Consider the following 24,577-nt stretch of genomic DNA (forward strand, 5'->3'; position numbering starts at 1 on the left):
GAATCGATGGAAAGTCCACCAGGATTCTGGTGAATTCGTTGTTCGACAGCATGATGGAGTCCAGGTGTGGGGCCGGCAACTTGGCTTCACCCAGGGAGAACGTCTGGAAAGTCTCGGCATGTACCAGTCTTTTCCCTTGCAAGTCGACCAGCAGGCTGTGAGCTCGCAAAAAGTCCGCCCCCAGAAGTGGTTGGGCCACCGCGGCCAGCATGAAGTCCCACGTGAATCGGCTGGCGCTGAGCTGCAGCTGCACTGTGTGGGTGCCTTAGGTCCATATCGTGCTGCCGTTTGCACCCCTCAGGGTGGGTCCTGGCTTCCTGTTGAGGGTGTCGTACCCCGTCAGGGGCAAGACGCTGATTTCCGCTCCGGTGTCGACCAAGAAGCGGCGTCCCGACTGTTTGTCTCAGACGTACAAGAGGCTGTCCTGGTGGCCAGCTGCCATAGTCATTAGTGGCAGCTGGCCCTGGCCCTGGCCCTTGCAGGGCGGGCGACAACGGCGGGCTTTTGTGCCCCACCACTGGTAGTAGAAACACCACTGTTCACTGGCCTCCTCACTCCTGCCTCTGTGTTGTGTGCACCCCCCTGCCGGGCCTGGTCTGGTCTGCTGTGGGCGCGTGGCCTGGTAATCTGACCGACGGACGCCACGCTCTCCCTCTTGACTTTCCACAGCACGTCTGCCTGGGCCGCCACCTTCCGGGGGTCGCTGAAATCTGCGTCGACCAGCAGCAGATGTATGTCCTCGGGCAGTTGCTCTAGGACAACCTTGCAATAGACTGGCATCCTATCCGGGAAGGAGTCTCATACTCTGTCGCCTTGTGCCACGGAAACCGGTATAAGCACCGGCCTGGTGAGCCTATAAGGCTCGGGACAGACTTTAATAAAAATATAAATAACTTTCTTTCATTGCCTGCTTTCTGTATTTTGCTGAATATATTTCTGCCTTCCAGGAATTGTTCAGTCCTCAAGGGGACTCAGAACTTCGGTCACTTTAATACTCTGTCCCACCTAATTTCCATTGTTCCAATAATGCCCATCATAAGTCTGAGGCACAGCATCTCATCTCCTCTTTGGTTACAGTGAAGCCCTCCAGATGCAATGGTAATCCCAACAAATTTAGGTAACCACCAACAGAAGAGATTCCGCAGATGCTGGAAATCTTGAGCAGCATACACAGAATGCTGAAGAAATCCACCAAGTCAGGCAATATTTATGGGCATAAACAATCAACATGTTGGGCTGAGACCCCTCATCAGGACTGGAAAGGAAGGTGGAAGAAGCTTGAATAAGAAACATAGAAACATAGAAAACCTACAGCACAATACAGGCCCTTCGGCCCACAAAGCTGTGCTGAACATGTCCTTACCTGAGAACTACCTAGGCTTACCCATAGCCCTCTATTTTTCTAAGCACCATGTACCTATCCAGGAGTCTCTTAAAAGACCCTATCATTTCCACCTCCACCACTGCCACCGGCAGCCCATTCCACGCACTCACCACTCTCTGCATAAAAAACATACCCCTGACAGCTCCTCTGTACCTACTCCCAGCACCAAGAAGATGGGGGGGAGGGGAAGGAGTAGGAGCAGAGATCATTGGTGGGATCAGTTAGCAGGTGATAGGTGAAACCAGGTGAAGGGGAAGGTGTTAAGTAAGAAGCCGGGAGGTGATAGGTGGAAGAGGCAAAGGAATGATGAAGAAAGAATCTGATAGGAGAGAATAGCAGACCATGGAAGAAAGGGAAGGAGGAGGAACAACCAGGAGAGGTGATGGTTGGGTGAGAAGAGAAGGGAACCACAATGCAAAATGAAAAAGAGAGAAGGAGGAGCAAAAGGAATTACCAGAAATTACAGAAATTGACGTTAATGCCATCAGGTTGGAGGCTACCCTGATGGAATATGAGGTGTTGCTCCTCCAGCCTGAGAGTGGCCTGATCGTGGCAGTAGAGGAGGCCATGGGATGACATTTCAGAATGGGGAAGGGAAATCGAACAGAAAAGCACGGCTACTGCAAAATCCTCCCTTTTGCAGTGAATGGATCAATGGAACAATTAGGTACACAGGCCCCTAGGGCCTAATGGAATCTATCCCAGGTTATTGAAAGAGGCAAGGACCTACTTTAGAACTATCAACATAATTACATCAACTTTTCTACTTCACCTGTGCTGTTTGATATCATTAGTGAGAATCTTTATGGTCTCAGTTGGCAACACAATTCAAGTATATTGTAAGCATTTCACTCTGCACGTTGTACTCTTCCACTTTCTTGATGCAGTTCTGATACGCGCATCCTTTGAATGATTAAATGAGACCCAGATAGATACATTTGTTGATATCATAATGGCAGCATGACATCACACAGAATTTTGACCCTGGTCAGACCAGAGGTTCATGTGACTGAAAGCAAAAAAGATTGCAGATGCTGGAATCTTTTTGCAGAGGCAAAAAGTGTAAGGCAATGCTTCAGGGCAAGATACTACAGAACTAAGGAGAACTGTTCAGCACACAGAACTGCTGTTACCACTCCACTATCACATCTAAAGACCCCTCGATAGAAACACCACTTCAGGGTGTTGAAAATGTACCAGGCATCTCAAAAATCTAAATTATCTGTGAATTATATAATCAATCACCAACCATCCTCCAAACAGAAAAAATAATGACACAGCTACGCTTGCACCCCCAAAACAGATCTAACCCTACCCTACAAAAATTGTAACCACCAGAGATTCTGCAGATGCTGAAAAGACCTTTCATCAAGAAATTACAAAAAATGCTTTTTTCCCCTCAACTTAGAACACACTTGATATATCAAGCCACATAAGTACTTGCTCATCACGCTGAACATTCCCATAAATTAACTGTTTCTATGGGTAGCATTTTCTTCAAAAAAGGAACAAAATACAAGAACCTTGCTGCTCCCAACAGGCAATTTACTGCATTGTAAGTGGTTGACACAGAAACCCTAATCAATGGCCACTTCCCCCATAAATTACATGCAGTTTATTTGAATTCACAATATTTCTGATAGTTGTTTGTCAACATAAATTTTATAAGTTGGCATAAATAATCAAGAGGCAACTATACATAATAGAATCTGAAAACACCGGAGATTTCCTAAAATGTGGACCACACAATATGACCTATACAATATAAATTTATGTTTGCACCAGCAGTCATTTTTACAAGCTCAAATTCTGAAAATAAAGATGAGCCCTTTCTGGAAGTGACTGTACAAGAGAAGCACTGACTGATTATAGACCTGTTACTGCCATCCACAGGAACATTTGGCTCAATGCACACACCTCCAAACAGAGCGACATATCATTTTTATTTTTTTTAAAAAGAACGTCATTCTCTACAAATTAATTGTTTACAACACCACTACTTTTCTACTTCTAATTAGGGTGCATTGTATTTTATTTCACTGCAATCTAAATAACTAACACTAGTGTCCATGTCATTTCCTGCTCTGCTTTCCTACAACAGGTATAATTCATTGGAGGATACTCAAGCAAACAATTTTAATTTTCAGAGTTCCAAATTTAGAATAATTAAGAAGTGTAAAACTAACAGCAAGGTCACAACTTCCGAGCACTCTCAAATGGAGTGTTTACAATGGTGATCTTAGCAGAGTAGCAAAAATAAAAGTATTCAGATGAGCACCTGAGATCAGGTGTAAAAACAGCTCTCAAATGCACAAATTCTAATCTCCAATGCAAATTCCAAAGCCCCCTATCAGACAATGATATTTACCAGGAGTTTTGACCAATTTCATTGCATACAGAGATTTGGCAGGCTAACACTTAAAAGTTGTCACACAATAAAATACTACATTGTAAAGGCAACTTTCTTATTCGCAGCTGAAAGTCAGATTGGTTTAGCCACAGGTGAATAATAATTCCTGCCTGATTATAATCCAATACATACCATGTGAACATTTCAGTTGCTGGTGTCTAGATAAAAGTATAATCTGTATTTTTCATTGTACAGCAGCTTACTTAGCAAAACATTAAATCAACGTGAACTTTATCCGGCTATCTACAACATAATTAATTAATAGGCAACTGAAATCTTGAAAGCAAATAAACTTGTTTATAAGCATCAGCAGACTATCAAGAAAAGATCCAAAACAAGTATATGTAGCCCAAAGCTACATTCCTTTTCATATGAAGAGCAGATGCAATTACATGTTCTTTATAGTTTTAGGAAAAACAAAAGTTTGTCAAAACTATCAACTTGGGAGGATGAAGTTATGTGTTTACATACATCTCATCAGCCATACGAGGGAGAATCATTACCTTGATAACTGCACAGTTGAATGGATGAGGATGTTGTCTAAACTGGACATCTTCATCTAATCAGGCCACCATTCATCCTTCGTTACATAAAAGTGCAATGTAATAGTAGCTACACACTGGACTGTGCTTCTGAAATTTGCCTCCACTGACTTAAATAGAACAGAATTTCAGAAAAGCACACACACACACACACACACACACACACACACACACACACACACACACACACACACACACACACACACACACACACACACACACACACACACACACACACACACACACACACACACACACACACACACACACACACACACACACACACACACACACACCACTGAGAGTTTAGCAAATTGTAAATGTCCATCTCCATGCACTTTACCTTATAGAGATACAAGTGTGTAAATGCAACACTTGCTGAAATCAGAATATATTATGAACATATCAAAGTAACAACTGGGGAATGCTGATTTCACATTTTATTCAAGGCCACAGCTGAGAGACCCAAGCCATTTTCAGAATTTAGCCTCATTTGAATTTTATCAGTGAGCCACAGATGTCACGCAGAATGCTAAACACTTCCTCAAACTGGAGCACAGTATCCTCATAAAAATCCTTTAACCGCACAGAAACTGACCCAGGATCAAACAGGGAAAATAAATAATTTCTGCCAAGAGGGGAAAAACAACTGGCAAGCAAAAACGTGTCTCAAGATTCTCCACAGAAACCTGCCTCCGTTTTTTAGCTCATCTGATAAGTAGCTGATACTCTGCGCTATTCAAATAGTTAAGATGGAGTCCATTGGAGTTGGCAATGACACAAAGATAAATGGCAAATTGATCAATACTAAATTACTAAGAGTTATTGATAGATGAAACAAAACAGCACAAATCCTTGCAAATAGATTGTTTTGCATGGAAATGAGAGGGATTCTCCTCGACCTAAAACAAAAAATATTTTCAATTATACAAGAACACCGCCATAGCTGAATGCTAACCTTAACAATCTATGTAACATATTCAAATGTGAATTTGCTGCATCCAGACTTGGCCCTCCCAAGGCAGGAGTTCAGAATGTCTGATTTGGGTGACCAGGGTCAAAAGTTGTGATCTTGCTCATCACATCTTCACTGGCCTGTTCTCAAAGAGCTGAGTGTTGTCCATCATTCAGGTCCTTTACAACAGTGGTCCCCAACCACCGGGCCACAAAGCATGTGTTACCAGGCCGCGAGGAAATGATATTTGTCGATATGAAACGATATGAGTCAGCTGCATCTTTCCTCATTCCCTGTCGCGCCCACTGTTGAACTTGAACGCACATGAAGTCATTACCCACACGAGGTCATCAGTCGCCTAAACGCAGTGATACCCTCGTGCCAGGGATCACTGGTTGGCATCTGGTAACCAGCCGGTGAGAAGTGCTGTTGCTACTGGCCTGGAGCGCAGACAAATGGGTGCTGCCTCTAAACCTGTTTACTACACTGAATGTTCGTGGGGAACCCAGTGCTAAAATATTTGCAGACGACCTAATTCCGGCTCAGGGGACCTCCCAACCTTGTTCTCTTACCCCACCCACCGCACCTGGCCAAGGCGTCTGGCGGCGGGCGGGCAGGAGGCTAGAATTTGGACCCAGAGGCTGTCTAATGAGGCTATGAAGCCCTCAAAACTGCTTCGGCACCTTAAGTCCAAGCACCTGGCACTTAAAGACAAATCCATTGAGTTCTTCGAGTGAAAAATAAAAGTGAGCAAGTGGGACAGAAGCAAGCGCTGAGAGCAACGAAAACTAAATTGCGGAATAGACTGGACATAAGGAACCCTCTTCGAGTATCACTGTCTCCCATCATCCCTCGATGGGACTGTCTTGTTGCAAGCTCCCACTGATTCACCGATAGGGGTGCCTTGCAATGATTTTATATGTTCATACGAGGAAAATATGCACTGTGTGTTTAATATCCAAACGTTACTTAAAATGTTACGATGCTATTGAAGTTATAATTGACTTATCACTGTATTCATGTGAGGAAAATATGTGCTGTGTGTTTAATATTAAATTTGTTAGATAAACCCTTTTAGAAATGAAATTGACTGTATTAGCAACTTATAAGTGACTTATAGTTGACTTATCACCTATATTCTGTTCATAATTAACACTCCCCCCACCCCCGCCGGCCAGTCCACAAGCATATTGTCAATATTAAACCAGTCTGCGGTGCAAAAAAGGGTTGGTGACCCCTGCTTTACAAGGCTGTGGTTGGTGATGTTCAGATCAGCCAGGAGCTCTACCACAAAGAGTCGGAACAACAAACTTGGAGTGTTTTCTACGACCAGATTAATGTCCTTTGTCAGTGGGTGTGCTTCACTGGCCAACAGTCAGAACTCTTTTTTTAAAGAAGTAAAATGCTTTCCTGTGGACAATTAGAAATTCAAAGTGGACCAGCACCGGAAGCCACTCAATCTGCGCTTGCCTTAATGAGTCCTGCGATGATCCTACTAGCTTCCTAGAGATGAGAAACCATCAGCATTGAGCGGCAGCCCTGAACCAGTAGCAGCATTCTGCGGTGAGATTCATTTTAGTCCTGAGGTCCTTAGTTCTGGAGCAGTTTCAGTTAAATGGGAGTAATGTTTTCTGAAGTATTCTGGGTTTCATATCTTGGGGGAAAGACTGTTGGTCACACAAACAAAGTCAAAGTACTTTCCCAGCTTTCAAGTTGTTCAGCTGGAAGACTGAAACATCAATCACAACAGCATTTGATCTGTGTTTTCATTTCCCATATATCTACCCAAAGAATACACAACCAGTGTCCACTTTATTAGGTACACCTGTACACCTGCTCATTACTGCAAATATCCAATTGGCTAATCAGGTGGCAGAAACTCAATGCGTAAAAGCAAGCAGAAATGATTAAGAAGTTCAGTTTCTGTTCAGACTAAACATCAGAATGAGGAAGAAATGTGATCTTAGTGTCTTTGACCTTGGAAAGTTTGTTGATGCCAGATGGGGTGGTTTGAGTATCTTAGAATCTGCTGATCTCCTGGGATTTTCATGGACAGCAGTCTCTAGAGTTTATGGAGAATAGTGCAAATAAAACCACAAAATAAAACATCTAGGAGCAGCAGCTCTGGGGGTGAAAATGCCTTGTTAATGAGAGAGGTCAGAGGAGACTGGTTCAACGCGAAAGGAGGGCAGCTGTATCTGAACTAACCACGCATCACAACAGTGGTGTGCATTAGAGTGTCTCTGAATGGACAACATGTCAAACCTTGAAGTGGATGGGTACAGCAGCAGAAAACCACAAACATACACTCAGTGGCCACTTTATTACATACAGGACGTACCTAACTGGTCTAATGCCAAGGGCAAAGTTTTAAAATAAGGAGCGATGCTAGATACTTATCGTATATGGAGTCAATCACGAATCTCTTGAATTTTAAACTCAAGGAGATCAAGAGTATCTTATTCTTATTACTGTAAGCTAGTCATATTTTCTTAAATGCTTCCAAAAAAAATTTAACTTAAAATAAATCTGAAGTAATTTAAGATTGTTTGCAATTCTTGCCCTGATTCTAGTCTAGTCAGATGCTTGGGTAAAGTGCAGAAATACAGTTAAAAACATAGTCTAGAGATTCTACCATTAATTAATATTTTACAAATATTCTAAAGTGCTGAATTGCTGAACAGAAATAGTGACTCAGAAAGCAAGCTTCAGGGGAAAAATTGCTAATATCACCATAGACACAAAACAGGGCTTACTTCTGTTTACAACAAATATACCAGTCAAAAAATCAATTGAAAAAGAGAAAGTAATCAATAATTTTGAAAACCACATATGAAACAAATAAAGAATATTTAAATCCCAAAAGAAAACCTTCTCATTACCTATACATATTCAGTAACTTGGCTTCCTTTAAATCAATAAATGAACTCAATCTTGTTTGCTATAAACTTATAACTAAAAGAGGAAATTGATGGAACATATGATATCTGTGAGGAAGAGTGTTAATAGTTTGAAAGATTATTTGGAGGATCCTCCTGGAACATTAACCCATTTATTATTTCATGCTAATAACTTGTACACAATAAATGAACTCTTCTACGTACATGAATTCCTCATGCTTCCTGTCCACCAGCAGAACTGTCCCAATAACAGTGACAAGTCCCAACATACGGGTAACACCATAGACTATAAGGCATAAGAGCAAAATTAGTCCATTCAGCCCATCAAGTCTGCTCTGCCATTCTATCATGCTGATTTATTATTCCTCTCAACCTCATTCACTTGCCTCTCCCAGTAACTTTTGACACACTGATTAATCAAGAACTTACCAGCCTCTGCCTTAAATACACCCAATGACTTGGCCTGCACAGCTGTCTGTGGCAATGAATTCCACAGATTCACCATCTTCTGGCTAAAGAAATTCCTCCTCGTCTCTGTTCTAAATAGACTTTCTTCTTTTCTGAGGCTGTGCCCTGAGACTCAAGACTCACCCACTATAGGGAACATCCTCTCTACATCCATTCTATAGGCCTTTCAATATTCTATAGGTGTCAATGAGATTCCCCCCTCATTCTTTTAAATTCCAATGAATACAGGCCCAGAAGCATCAAATGCACCTTGTCTGTCAACCCTTTCCTTCCCAGAGTCATTCCCGTAAACATTCTCTGGTCCCTCTCCAGTGCCAGCACATCTTTTTTTAGATAAGGGATCCAAAACTGCTCACAATACTCCCAAGTTTGTCTGACTGATACCTTATAAAGCCTCAACATCACATCTTTGTTCTTAGATGCCAAGGTTTGGCCTTGGAACCCTGAATATTGACTCCAGACCCCATGAAATTTCATGGCACTAGAACAAAACTGGGCAAGGAAAGTCTCCAGATTACCATCAGCAAGCTTCCCTCAACTAATGAGACAGTGTTTCTCCATATTGGAACAATACTTGGAAGTAGCCCTGAAAATAGCAGGTTCTCTGACTGGGGATTTCAATGTTCATGACCCAGAGCAACTTGGATCAACCATCAATGACCAATCCCCAGAAGGCATTTCTGTTGGACTGAGTCTGCAGCAGGTTGTGAGCAGACGTGTCAAGTTCACTGACCTGCTTGTTTCACACACTTATCCACTTGTTAAAACATGACTGTTGTATAGCCTTTCAAGACAAAGTTTGACATTCACTATGAAAACATCCTCTTTTGTTTTGTGTGACACTAAGATTATGCTAAATGCAACAGACACAGAACAGTTTTGGAAGCCTAAAACCTCAGCTACTGTGGACTTCCACCAGAAACAGAAATGTATACCACCAAAATCAATAACCCTCCTGTCTCAGCATATCCTTCACTATCATTATACTTAAATCGAGGGATCAAATTCAGTTAAATGAAGAAGAGCACACCAAAAGGAGAATTTTTTTAAAAATCAGATGCTAACCTTATGCAGCCATAATACAAAAATACATGCATTGCAAACCTGCCAACACAGCATACAAGAGACACAGGAATCCCATTACACAACAACTCTGCCACATCTAAATTCAAATGATGATAGACAATTAAGTAGTTAACTGAAGGGAAGGCTAAAAACATTGCCATTCTCAATTATGGCAGGCCAAAACCAAGGCTAATGCATTTCAAAGTTCAAAGTTAATTTATTATCGAAGTCCATATATGTCACCATATATAACACTGGGATTCATTTTCTTAAGGACATACTCAAAAAATTATAGAAAAATAACAACAACAGAATTGATAAAAGACCACCCTACTAAGGCATTCAACCAGAGTGCAGAAGACAACAAACTGTACAAATACAAAAAGAAGAAATAATAATGATAACAAATAAATAAGCAGAAAAATAGAGAACATGAGATAAAGAGTCTTTGAAGGTGAGCCCATAGGTTGTGGGAACATTTCAATGATGGGGCACATGAAGTTGAGTGAAATAATCCACTTTGGTTCAAGAGCCTGATGGTTTAGGTGTAGTGACTGTCCCGGGACCTGGTGGTGTGAGTCTTGATGGAAGTAGTGAGAAGAGAGCATGTCCTGGGTGGTGGTGGGGGTCCCTGATAATGGATGCTGCCTTCCTGCGACAGTGTTTCATGTAAATTTGCTCAATGGTTAGGAATACCTTACCGTGATGGACTGGTCTGTATCCACTGTAGGATTTTCCATTCAAGGTCATTGGTGTTTCCATACTAGGCTGTGATACAGCAAATCTCTACTACAAATCTATAGAAGTTTGTCAAAGTTTCGCAACTTCATTCAAACAGACAAGCTCAGTGAATGCTCCATCTTTGCTTCCTCCCAAGAATCACAGGAGCCCACCTTTAATCAATTTGATTTGCTCCATATAATGATCAAGAAGCATTTCAGCACTGGATGCAGCCAAGCCTATAGACCTGCACTTCAGGTCTAGCTACACCTCTGACAAAGCTGTTACAGTACTTATCATACATCTACTCAAAAATTATCCAGGTATGTCCAGTCTACAAAAAGCAGGTGCTACACCTTGTCAAAGGATGACCTGCAGGCCCGTGGAGGGAAGAAGTTCCTTTTACTTCCTTTGGTAGAAACATATTTCCACCCACCACCCTGCAGGTAAAGTTCTTGTAACAAAAAAGCTTTTAGCACAATGGCCTTCATAAATCTGGGCACTAACCACAGGAGTTTAGGATGTTATGTTCAAGTTGTACAAGACTGTCACTGAGGCCATATTCAGAGTATTGTGTGCAGTTCTAGTCACCTACCTACAAGAAAGATATTAATAAGATTGAAAGAGTGCAGTGAAAATTCACCAAGATGTTGCTGGGATTTGAGAACCAAAGTGATAAGGAAAGATTGAATAGGTTAGGATTTCATTTCCTGGAACACAGGAGAAATTGAGGACAACTTATAGAGGCATACAAAAGTATGAAGGGTATAGATAGAGTGAATGCAGAACAGACTTTGCTCACTTGCATGGTCATTAGTGAAGCAAATAAATTTATTTGAAGTATTTACCCATAAAAAGAGTTTAAAATCCCTGGGAATAAATGCCCATCACTCATAATGCACTTAAAATAGCCAAACTGTGGGATGGTGTACTTACATTTCAGAAAGTGAAGACCAGGCAAGGTCACAGGTGCAATGACCTAGTGTGCAGGTGCTGGTGCAGCTCACACAGTATTCTAGACTCCAATAAGAAAATCAGCAGGATCAAGTGCCTTAGTATATTCAAACAAACAAATTGTTTGCCTATGCTGTGTTTGCTGACAGAGTGTTCAAGGCACTACTGGCTTCTGACTTGGTACACAGTGCCACATCATGTAAGTTCACATTTAAGTTCAAGTTTAATTGTCATTCAACCGTACACATGTAACAGCTAAATAAACCAGCACTCTTCCGGGGCCAAGGTGCAAAACACAGTAGATACAGGCACGCACAGCAAACAACACACAGCACCTATAGTTAAGACTGTACAAAAGAAATAATAATATTATCCCAAGTCCTTGAGTGTCATGGCCTGAAGATTGATGATGCATGCGATGTTGTCCTGGAGTCATGTTTCTGTAAAAACAAGCCCACAGTAAATCCAAGGCACTCAATCCTGCTGATTTTCTTATTGGAGTCTAGAATATGAACAGCACCAGCATCTGCACACGAGTGCGGCCGTAAAAGAATACAATCCATCCTGTCTTCTGCCAAGCAAACACTAGAGGGCAGCACCAATGGGAGGGCCAGCCCCAATACAGCATGCTGTGCCTCTGCTCTCTCCCACACCGCCTCTGGTGTCTCCTCCCCTGGGCGGCTGCAACAGGCGACACCGTGGCATGAGGGCCTGGTCCATGCAACAACCAAGGCCGAGTAGCTCCCCGCCGTTGGTCTCGCCAATGAATCCAACCTGTAGCTTTCTACATTACCAATGTCCAAAAGAGACTTGTGATCACAAGAAAAACAACCAAAACAATTGTTTGCATTATATGGGGGAATGCGCACTGCGTCCAACGCCTTCTTTCCTGGGTGGCTGTAGCAGATGACAACATGATACTCAGCAAGCCTATGCCGTGAAGCTTCACTGCTATCTTACAACTCAAAGGTGTGGTAGGCCTGCAGTATTTAGAGTTCTTCATATCCAGCAGTGTCTTGTGATTGTAAGCAAGACATAGAGGATGGACAATTGTACTACTGGTTGGACCCGGAGAGGTCACTGTGAGCCATCATCTTATCGGAAACGGGATGTCATCTACATCAAAGGCCATAGATACAATTCTCAGCTAGGAATTGAATTTAGCCTTCAAGCCCCACAAGGAATAGAAGGAATTCAGCTCGAATATCTTCTCCAAACTGTATTCAGTGATCACTTCTGAAGTTGAACACAGGCCAAGCTCAGCTTGCTTGAATTCACTTCACTGTCAAACATACATTCAGGATACCCACTGAATACCTATATAGCTAACCTGCACATTGAACTATAAGAGCTATAAATATTTTAGGAAGATCTGTATCAACTTTTCATTCCATAAAATAGGCAACTTAATAGCATACAGATCTCACAGAGTAGGCATGCAGGTTGTAATTTATTTTTCAAACCAAAATAAACATGTATTGGTTCCAAATGTTGCTGTTTTTATCCCCAACAAACCTGGTATTTTGCAGAAAACAGAATCAGAGCAGAAACAAAGTCTTTGAAATTGTCTCAGGGAGTAGCAATGATGGTAGGATTAAAGCAAATGTATGATAGGAGAAAATCAGCTGGAAATAGATTTGGACAAAGGCCTCCTAATGGCAACCTTTGTTGTTTCTGTAACCGTTCACTTGCATTAACGTTGCTGCAGCTGCGACTCATACAGTTTCACTTGAATGAAAATATTAAGGCAAGAAACCACTCGCTTATTTTATTTTCATTCAACTTTACTGCAATTATTTTGTAAACTGCGTGCACAACAATACTCTAAACATCTGGAGAAGCAGGTAATTAACGTGTCATACCAAATTAACACATTTAATACTAAGCCCATGCATGCGATCATAATTATAGCTGTTTTCTTCTAAATGATGATACTGTAGCTTAATGTTTGGTAGTGCACAAGTAGTGATTTTCTGCATATTCAGTACAAAAAGAGGGCAGACTTAACTTGCCATGGTTCAACCAATGTAGTTCCCTTGCAACTCAAATTTCATAAAGTGCACACCACAATGTTTCCCTCTGTCATTACTACACATCAAATCACAAAAAGCTCCAGCAAATTCTATGAAAGTGTTCCTTTTACTTCCAAGCAGTTATAATAATGATTACAATTAGTCCATTAATTGAAAAACATTTTCTGTAAAGTACTGTACTCCTGGTGCTCCTGCTAAAATTGACTCACTTAGTTAATTTACATGTAGAGTAAGATCATTTCTGCAAATAGCATATTTAAATCAATTTTAAAGAGTTACAATCAGATATTCTATTTGCAAGTGAAATTAAAGTATTCCAGTCACATTTTTCTTTCACATATGGAAAGGCATTAACTGCAACTAATAAATCTTTGATTCTAGAAACAGGCCCATTAAAGATCGGGATATCTAAGAGAGTGTGTACACAACTACTGGGCTTACTCACATACTGTAAAACATTGTTCGCATTGTTGCACTACTGCACTGCAAGTTTATTCAACAAGTGAGAAAAAAATCCAAAGGAAATAATGATGCAGCAAACATATAACAAAATCCCAGAAGTTTCTTAAACATACTCTGCATTGCCCTCCACTAAATTTGAAAAGTCTTTAGCTATCGTGATTCCCAACTTTGAAAGTTCGTTTGTAGTTCTCCAAATCTAACCTATTCACACTATGTTCAGAGGTTTATTTATTATCAAAGCCTGTATCCATATACAACTCTGAAATTTGTTTTTTCTAGATAGCCACGAAACAAAGAAAGAACATGAAAGTCTTTCGGAGAGAAACATCAAACCCACCCCTGCACAAAAGAAGAACGGCATCTCAATCATCAACCCCCCCAAAACCCCTCCCAGAAAAACAATCCCCAAATCACCCTCCTTCCCCTGCACAAAACAGCACAGGCCCCTCAAAATGTGCCCAGTCTCATCTTTGGACTTCTTTTCCTTTTCTCTCACCACAAGCCCAGTGCTATTTTCCCTTCACTCATACAAAACGTCTTGGAAGTTGTGCTTATGTTAAAAGTGGTTTTGAGCTTTACAATGTTTGTCTGTATTGAAAAATAAACTTTACTTTGACAGCTATAATTAACACTGACCATGTCTGCCTGAAGACCCATTGTTACTGCCACATTAACTGCCAAATACATTAATTCAAATATTCAGAAAATAATGCTCGTGAGTTGTAGCTCTAAGTGTGAGACGTGCTATGAATTTGTGAGGTAGACCAATCCTATCCTCTCAAAACATTCATTTAACCTGAGCAGTGCACTAAACTGAAGCTTGGTATCTGCCACTGAATTAGTCATACAGTATCAAAACAGGCCCTTTGACCCACTGTAGTGATGTCATCTCTGGAACCCCCTTACACAACTCCAAATTTCATACATTGGCTCTGTAGTCTTCAGTACCTTGTACCTAATTCAAGCACTTGCCTAGATGCTTTTAGGCAATGTAGTACAGATGCCAACCACCCCATGTTAAATAAACAATATCCCTCCCCACCAGATTCCTTCTAAATCTCCTTTGTCCCAGTCTTAACTAACTTAAACCTACGCTCACTGGGTGCAACAGAATTCTGAATGGGATGAACGGCCTCATTCTACTGTTATGTGACCCTTATCAAAAATAGCTACAACCTTCTTTGAAATTCAGTACAAAATGCACCAGAATCCAGCTTCAATCAGTCTGCAGGACAAGCTAATCACTGTGACAACAATAACCTAATTCCAGTTTCAGAAGTTGAGGACACAGCCAAGCACAGCACAGAAACCAGCCCCTGCTGTTATGGGCACCCCTAGTCAAAATTTCTGCTACTGTGAATAGTTAAGTGAGTAGAAGATGAACTGATCTCCAAAAGTTATAAAGTTAAAGATAAAACATTCTTTTCAACATTTTAAGCAAGATTAGTGTATTATTTTTGTTTTTTACAATTTTAGAGTGGAAAAAAGGAGAGGAGCACCATGCAAAGGTTTAGGGACCCCAAGAGATTTGAGTTCTCAGATAACTTTTATCAAGGTCTCAGACCTTAGTAACCTTGTTAGGGCTATGGCTTGTTCACAATCATCATTAGGAAAGGTCAGGTGATGCAAATTTCAAAGCTTTATAAATACCCTGACTCTTCAAACCTTGTCCCAATAATCAGCAGCCATGGGCTACTCTAAGCAGCTGCCTAGCACTCTGAAAATTAAAATAAATGATGCCCACAAAGCAGGAGAAGGCTATAAGAAGATAGCAAAGCGTTTTCAGGTAGCTGTTTCCTCAGTTTGTAATGTAATTAAGAAATGGCAGTTAACAGGAACGGTAGAGGTCAAGTTGAGGTCTGGAAGACCAAGAAAACTTTCTGAGAGAACTGCTCGTAGGATTGCTAGAAAAGCAAATCAAAACCCCCGTTTGACTGCAAAAGACCTTCAGGAAGATTTAGCAGACTCCAGAGTGGTGGTGCACTGTTCTACTGTGCAGCGACACCTACACAAATATGACCTTCATGGAAGAGTCATCAGAAGAAAACCTTTCCTGCATCCTCACCACAAAATTCAGCATCAGAAGTTTGTAAAGGAACATCTAAACAAGCCTGATGCATTTTGGAAACAAGTCCTGTGGACTGATGAAGTTAAAATAGAACTTTTTGGCCATAATGAGCAAAGGTAAGTTTGGAGAAAAAGTGTGCAGAATTTCATGAAAAGAACACCTCTCCAACTGTTAAGCACGGGGGCGGATCGATCGTGCTTTGGGCTTGTATTGCAGTCAGTGGCACGGGGAACATTTCACTAGGAGAGGAAAGAATGAATTCAATTAAATACAGTACCAGCAAATTCTAGAAGCAAACATCATACCGTCTGTAAAAAAGCTGAAGATGAAAAGAGGATGGCTTCTACAACAGGATAATGATCATAAACACACCTCAAAATCCACAATGGACTACCTCAAGAAGCGCAAGCTGAAGGTTTTGCCATGGCCCTCACAGTCCTTCGACTTCAATATCATTGAAAATCTGTGGATAGACCTCAAAAGAGCAGTGCATGCAAGATGGCCGAAGAGTCTCACAGAAATGTGTCATCTTTAACTTTATGCCTTTTGGAAATCAGGTCATCTTTTACTCGCTTAGCTAATCACAGTAACAGAAATTTTGACCAGGGGTGCCCAAACTTGCCACTGTAAACACTATTGATTGATTTCCTGGTACTCCAAGATGGACTCCTGAACTCTCAAACTACCTCGTTATTTGCTTGCACCTTAATACTTACCTGCACTGCACATTCTCTGTAGCTGTAACCTTAATTCTGCATTCTATTATTGTTTTACTTGTACCATCTATGCACTGCACAATGGCTTGATCTGTGTGAACAATATACAAGACAAGCTTTTTACTGTACCTTGGTACATGTGACAATAAAAAGCAATTCCATAAATAATGCCTAGGTGGAAAACCATGCAGATATGTTCAGCACAAGTACTGTTTTCAAGGTGTGATTTGTAGCTTCTCATTAATGAGATGAGCATGAGTTTTGCAACATTTTATAGCTCTTTGCCTCACTATATTCATAAATGCAAAGATAACAATGTGGTCTGTTGTGATTTCCTGCAACAACAAAAATCTGCTGGAAGATCAAAAGTATGAAGAAAATAAATGGCCAACTGCAAAATTGTACTTGTCTGCATGTCAGTATTTACACCTGGAATAAAGGAGACAATTTTAGATTGGGCAAAGCCTCACCTCACTCAAGTTGTCATACATGACAAATTGTCTCTGTCAGGAAACAATAAGTATGCTTAATTAGCATTTTGAATGTCTCTCAGAAAATAATAGCCCACTGCAATCACTCCTGGAGTTTTTCCTCCTCATCAAGCAAGTCCTCAGAGTCAAGACCTGTTATCTACCCACTGCTGAGGGACGTCAGCAGTCTGCCAAAAACGGAAACATCCTCAGCTGATGTCCATGGCAAAGCCTAATCCTTCCTTCTGCCAAAATCAGATTCCTCCATCATTTGAAAATAGGTCAAAGAACCCTTTCAGACTCCAGTGGTGCCTGTCTTCAGCAAATCCAAAGCAATATTATTGCAGTCCAAGTCCACTATCCACTTGATTCTAAACTCTAGGATTAGTGTCCAGTAGAAACAGGCTCTGATTTCAGATTTAGGTTTATTATCGCTGACTCCTATTATAAAATTTGTTGTTTTTCATCATAAGTACCAAGATATATAATTACTATAAATTACAAAAACAAATAAATAGTGACAAAGAATGATGAGATGGTGTTTTGAGTTTATGGACCATTCAAAAATCCTCCTACACTATCACAGAACCTAAAAACAAAATGCACCTTAAACAATATTTCCGTCATAATGCTACTAATTCCTCCTTCATCTTGAAATTAAATTTTGTCTTCAACCCAACAGCAGCTCATATGCAGCATTAGGTCCAAAATTCTCAGGAATTTCAAATATACAGGCCTAGAAATTTTAACATCAAAGGTGCAACAAGATTATGCTGGTGTACACAAGCTCCCAAGCACAGATGTTCTTTCCAGCTCAGACTCACCTTGAACTCCTTGAAGCAACAAATCAACTCCAATCTGGTAGAATTTGAAGGCACTTTCATAATCTTGTTCTGCCTCCTTCTGCAATGCCAACTGTATCTGCTCTCCTGCCTTTACCAAGTAGTCACTTCTCCCAGTTCTGTGCTTCAGACTTCCAAATGGTTGTGACCACAAGACTTTGCTTCCTCCTGCTCCATCTTTTCTCGTGTCCTGATGAGAGGAGGTCTCGTGCCTTGCAGCAGGTTCAGGGGACCCTCTAAGTCTTCTATATCTGCCTGGAGACTTCCTATTTGATGCCATTCCATCATCATATTCAGTGAGAGAATCCACATCTACTGTCAGTGACAAGGCATCACTATCACTGGATAAACCTAGTTGTTCTTGTTCTGCAGAGGAGGAGGAAAGAGAAGGAAATTAAAGGTAAGTAAATCCATTTCAGTAAATGCACAAGGAACTGGTGTTTTACTTTCACAGTATTAAACATGGCAGAGGTACATAGGACAATCTGAACAAATGACCATCCACATTTTTTTGAGTGAGATTGAATGAGTGAGCAGGAAGCAGCAGATGGAGTGTAATGCGGGAAAAAGCACAGTTATTCAGTTTAAAGTGAAGAATGAAAGAACAAATTATTATTTAAGTGAAGTTTGACCACAAAGTTGTGATACAAAGAGATCCTGGGGTCCTAGTACATAAAATTCAATGAGTTAGCAAATAGATACGAGTAATTAGAAAGATCAGTGGAATAGCAAAATGGATGAGGCATAATGGAAAAGTTTCTCAGTGGCCTCCAACTTGATGGCATGAATATCAGTTTCCTGTTCCGGTAAAAAGAATTTCCTTCCCCACTCTGGCCTTTTACCTCTTCTCACCTGCCTATCATTTCCCCCTCGTGCCTTTCCTCTAAGGGTCCCTCTCCTCTCCTGTCAGATTCTTCCTCTCCAGCCCTTTACCTTTCCACCCGCCTGGTTTCACCTATCACCTTCTAACTATACTATTCCCCATACCTCCATCTTTTTATTCTGGTGTCTTCCCCTTCCTTTTCAGTCCTGAAGAAGGGTCTCAGCCTAAAACATCGACTGTGTGTTCATTTCCATGGTTGCTGCCTGGCCTGCTGAGTTCCACCAGCATCTTGTGTGCATTGCTTTGAATTTCCAGCAGCTGCAGAAATTCTTGTATTTAAGTTTTGATTTAGCTTTTATAATACTGATAACACCACCCCTGAAGCAACTTAAACAACTTCAGTCTACATATTTTACAAATGTGTACTCATATTGGGAGCTGCGCAGAGAATGCTCACTAGGACAATTCGTAGGATGGAGGGGTTGACACATGAAAATTTACACAGCTTAGGCTCAATTAGTTTTAGAAGAACGAAGAGTGTCCTTATAGAATTACAGGAGTGATGCACCATCAATAACTCACTCTGAGACGTAAGAAGCCAGATATCAGCTTTTATTGACTGGAAGAATGAACAACACTACATCCTGGAGAATGAGGCCGGGCTCAGGCCTCAATCGCCTTTATACAAGGGTCTGTGGGAGGAGCCACAGGAGCAGTCCAGACAGGTATATGTAGTTCACCACAAGGAGTGAGAGGGATTGACAGGTTGAATGCTGAGAGAATGCTTCCCCTTGTGGCATTATCTAGAACTAGGGGACACTGTTTCAGAATTGATAGCACCCATTCCAGATAGTGACAAAGAGGAAGTTCATTTCTCAAAGGGTCATGAATCTTTGGAAAATGCTTTTTTGTGAGTTGTGCAGAGTTAGGGTTCAAAGCAAACACTGTTAGATACCAAAGCTACAAAGGAGTTGAAGGGTATGGGAACAGATCAGAAAAATGGTGCTGAAACCAAAAATGGATTAGACATTATCTCATAGAATGTTGACGCAGACCCAATGGGCGAATGGGTCTACTTCGGCAGCTTAGATACCCATGTCTTTAAAGAATTAGAATGCTAAATTGTAATTACATTGTAAATACAGTTAATACATTTATCAAAAATTCCCTGGAATCTGCATATGAAACAATAAACACCAGCGTGAAGAAGTTAGTATGGGTTTTTCCTTCTACTCTCAGGAAATGACAATCTTTAGGTGAAGAACTGCAAACATAATAAAGTCTGACCAGGCTTCGTTTTTCATTCTATAGCAATAAAATTACAACCTAAACATCTGAGGCAACCTACGGGAGAGTTATGCCCTCCGTTAGTCGAAGTCCACCACGGATGTTGCATCCTAACAGTCTACGTTGAGGATGAGGAGACCAATACAGGAATGGCAGTTTATGTTGCAAAGGTCACATCTATAAGTGGTCACAGCTGTGCTGGAGCTTTCTATTCACCCATTTACCTTCTGCTGATTTCAGGAATTTTTCTTCAACTGACATAAGTGTGCTTCTCCAGCTGGTGCAGTCAGCTACATGCACCTCCCAGGACTGAAAGTTGATGTCATGCAGCCATCCTTGCAGTGTAGATGTGAGCAGTCAGCAGTTCTCTTGTCTGAAGCCAGCTCACTGAAGCCATCCAACATGCAGCAGGCATGGCCCAGCCAGCGCAGTCTATACTGGTTGAGCAGTGTGTACGCGCTGGGGCGGCCAGCACGAGAGGGAACCTCAGCATTGGGTACTCAGCCTCTCCAGGAGACGTTCAAGATGCAACAAAGGCACCTTTTATGGAAGATGCTGAGTATTCTTTCCTAGTCAGTGTACGGTGTCCATATCTTGCTGCCATACAGCAGTGTGCTTGTGACACAAACATTAAACACTGCCATCTTTGTTTTGATTGAGACTTTGTTTGATTGAGTTCTTTCAGACTTATCAGACTTACGTGTTGAGGCAAACAAGAGCTGTTGCAGCCTTCCTGATGTGCTTGTCAATTTCTGTGTCCGTGAAGAGGTTGTGACTGATGTACAACATCCACTTCATTGTTATCAATGGTAATGACTGTTGGTGCCTCCACGTCTTGTCCCTGGACATTTGTCTTTCTCAGTCTGATAGTCATTCAAAATTCCTTGCAGGCGTAAGAGAAGTGATCTATCAAGCTCTGGGGTTGTGACTGCTGCATCATCAGTAAACTGTATGTCTCTGATCATGCATTTTGGTTTTGGCTCTTAGACAGGCAAGGTTAAAAGGTCTGCTATCTGATCTAGAAAGGAGGTAGATCCCCTCCACTGCAGTAGAAGTGTATGCCTCAGGAGAAGGGCAAAGATCTCAAAGATAACTGGGGTGAAAGAACAGATGCGTTTGATGCCACCGTTTATGTCAAAATGCTCTGAAGAGCTGGCGTTATACTGCACAGTGCTCTCCATATGGTTAAGGAAGGATCTGATCATGCTCTTGACAGGCAGCCTACCTGGGAGAGGATCTGAAAGAGCCCGTCTCTGCTGACCGAGTCAACTGCCTTGGTGAAATCAATATAAACACAATGTAGAGGGGCTTCGTTTGTCCTCTGCACTTTTCCTGGAGTTGGCAGAATGAGGAAATCATGTCCACAGATGACCTTCCAACTCATAAGCCACTCTGAGTCCGGGTAGACATGTTCAGCCAACCTCTGCAGGCAGACCAAGAAGCCTCGAGCAAAGACTTTGATAACAACTCTCAAAAGGAAGATGTCCTTCTTCTCTCTTCTTTGTTTTTGTATACAGTAATGATCATGGCTTCCCTCATATCCTGTGGTACAGCTCCTTCCTGCCAGCACTGATAGAGGAGTTCATACAGCGGGTACACGAGGGTAGTCATGCAGTGCTTGATCAGGTCTGGGGGAATCTTATCATTACCTGACGCCAAGCTGCTGATGGCCTTGCTGAGTTCCTCTAGAGTCGGCTCGGCATCCAGTTCTTCCATGATCGGCAAGCCCTCAAAGGCGTCCAGGGCTGAGGAGATGACAGTGTTCACTCCGGAGGCAAGGTCAGAGTAATGTTCTACCCATCTCTCCATTTGTTTGCCCCTGTCTGTGATTACTTCTGCATTGATGGTTTTGAAGGGGAGCCATCTTGCTCTGAGAGGACCTGTGGGCTTCTTCATGCCATCATACAGTTATTCCACCGCACCAATAACGTCACATCTTGAGCAATCTGTAGTCTCCGTTGTGAAGTAAAATGAGAAACAGCCTCAGATATCACATTCAAACTTCCAGAATCATCAGTTGCAGCACACAAACTATTGTTCCAGTCTCCAGTTTTACATTATGCACCAGTAGGAAATTAGGTTGTGAACTTGTGTATATAGATCACAATATAACTTTAACAATTGTTATGGAGTTCGCATGCTCTCCCTTTGATCATGTGGGTGCTATGAGATACTCATATCTTCCGCTATCTCAAAAACCATAAAGCATAGGAGCAGAATTAAGTTATTCTGCCCATGGAGTCTGCACCGCCATTCCATCATGCCTGATTTATTATCCCCTCAACCCCATTCTCCTGCCTTCTCCCCGCAGGCTTTCATGCCCCGACTAATCAAGAACCTATCAACCTCTACTTTAAATATACTCAATGACGTGGCTTCCTCAGCCATCTGTGACAATAAATTCCACAGATTCACCACCCTCTGGATAAAGAAATTCCTCCTCATCTCTGTTCTAAAGGGAAGTCCCTCTATTCTGAAGCTGTACTCTCTGGTCCTAGACTCCCCCACTATAGGAAATATCCTCTCCACATCTGCTCAACTTTGGCTTTCCAATATTTGATAGGTTTCAATGAGACCCCCCTCATTCTTCTAAACACCAGTGAGTACAGGCTCAGAGCCATCAAAAGTTCCTCATATGTTAATCCATTCATTCCCAGAATCATTCTTGCGAACCTACTCCGGACCATCTCCAATGCCAGCGCATTTATTCTTAGACAAGGAGCCCCTAACTGTTCACTATACTCAGAATGTGATCTGACCAATGCCTTATAAAGGCTCAGCATTACATTCTTGCTTTTCTATTCCAGTCCTCTCAAAATGAGTGCTCATCTTGCATTTGCCATCCTTACTACCGGCTCAACCTGCACATTAAACTTTCGGGAATCCTGCATGAGACTCCCAGGTTTATTCACACTTCTGATTTCTGAATTTTCTCCCCATTAAGAAAATAACCTCCACTTTTATTCTACTACCAAAGCCCATGACCATAAACTTCCCTACACTGTATTCCATTGGCCACTTTTTTGCCCATTCTCCTAATCTTTCTAAGCAGGAAGAATCACTGCTTCCTTAACACTTCTTGCCCCTCCACCTGTCTTTGTATCATCCACAAAGCCATCAATTCCATCATCCAAATCACTGACATATGACGTGATAAGAAACAGTCCCGACACTGCTCCCAGCAGAACACCACTAATCACCGGCTGCCAAACAGAAAGGCTACCTTTATTCCCACTCTTTGCTCCTGCATAGAACCATTGCGCACATTCTTCCACTCCAAGAGCTTCATGATCCAACCACATCACCAAGACAGCTGGGAAGAAGTTGTTCATCCTCTTCAATCACCATTATACAAGTCAAGAAAGCCTTGGAGCTTGTCTGTTTGAGTGGGGATGATTTTTTTTATTAATCCATTGCACTAAAAATGTGGTTATACTAGCATTGGCGATTTTAAAACTAATTTCTAAAAAATAAATTAATCTCATGTAATTCTATTTTTGTCTTTATTTTGCCTTCTGTACATAACTTTCATTTGAATTCGAGTAGATAAGTAAATCAGAAGTAATGTATGGTTTTAATAATGATAACTACTACACAGGATTTTCATCCAAATCCACCGGTTGCCTGACATCCATGATCTTTACTCGGTCTGGCCTATATGCAAGTCTAGAACCACCAATATTATTAACTTACAAAGTACTTCCTCAAGGACAATAAAGAATGGACACATGGACAACAGCGTTGGTCAGAAAGAAATAAAATCTGCAAATCAGCAAACAGGAATGAAACAAAGACAGTGGAAGCAGGCAAACCAAAATATTTTTGTTTTTGTCATGTGGTCAAAGGAATGCAGCTGCCATTTTGTGAGATTGTTCTTGCAGCCACCATTTTGTGAAATGCTTAGTGAACTGGTTCCTGCTAGGGGATGGCTTAATTAGAGCAACTGAAAGCGGACACAATAAGTTTCCTGCTGATGATCTGCTAACCTGAGACCAGGAAGCTGTTTATTCAGTTATGTAAAAATGGCAGGCTTGTAGAAAGAGCAGCCTGTGATCTGAAGTAGCCCGGGCCAAGTATTTGGATGACCTGCCTAAACTGTTCTGAGTTGGAAAGAACAAAGGAAGTTACTTGAGAAACAAGTCTGAGGAAACTTATACTGCTTGTAGCCCTGTGCCAGATCATATGAGAAGTTAGCATAGATCAGTCAGATAAGCTTGAGCTAACAAAATTGAAACATAACAGATTGATTTGATAAGGAAAAGGATAAGAGTGGAAGATTTCAGGAACACAGAGAGCAACAATTCTGGAGACTAACCATCACAGAAGTAGATGACCACATATAAAATATGTAAAGATTACATCAGGATCAAGAGGAATGCCCAGCCAGTGTAGGTTCCTTTCCCGGGTATTTACCTTCTCTATTCTTTATCTGTTTATGGAGGGTCAGGGAAACCGAGTGGGTGTGTGCCTGGACAGTT

At 41.5% G+C, this 24,577-nt stretch overlaps 1 protein-coding gene across 2 annotated transcripts in view; it reads right to left on the reverse strand.

The window, feature by feature from the left end:
* The window catches only part of rps6kc1 (ribosomal protein S6 kinase polypeptide 1), a 146,588-nt gene that overhangs the window by 64,220 nt on the left and 57,791 nt on the right, over positions 1-24,577 (reverse strand). Inside the window, exon 7 of one of the 2 annotated variants that reach the window (XM_073050861.1) lies at positions 17,972-18,355. The exons of the other annotated variant lie outside the window; for it this stretch is intronic. Within the exon in view, the coding sequence (XP_072906962.1) occupies positions 17,972-18,355 (384 nt within the window). The remainder of the gene's footprint in view (positions 1-17,971; positions 18,356-24,577) is intronic. 2 annotated transcript variants of the gene reach the window in all.

Source organism: Hemitrygon akajei, chromosome 7 (assembly GCF_048418815.1).
Source record: "Hemitrygon akajei chromosome 7, sHemAka1.3, whole genome shotgun sequence".
Classification (NCBI taxonomy): domain Eukaryota; kingdom Metazoa; phylum Chordata; class Chondrichthyes; order Myliobatiformes; family Dasyatidae; genus Hemitrygon; species Hemitrygon akajei.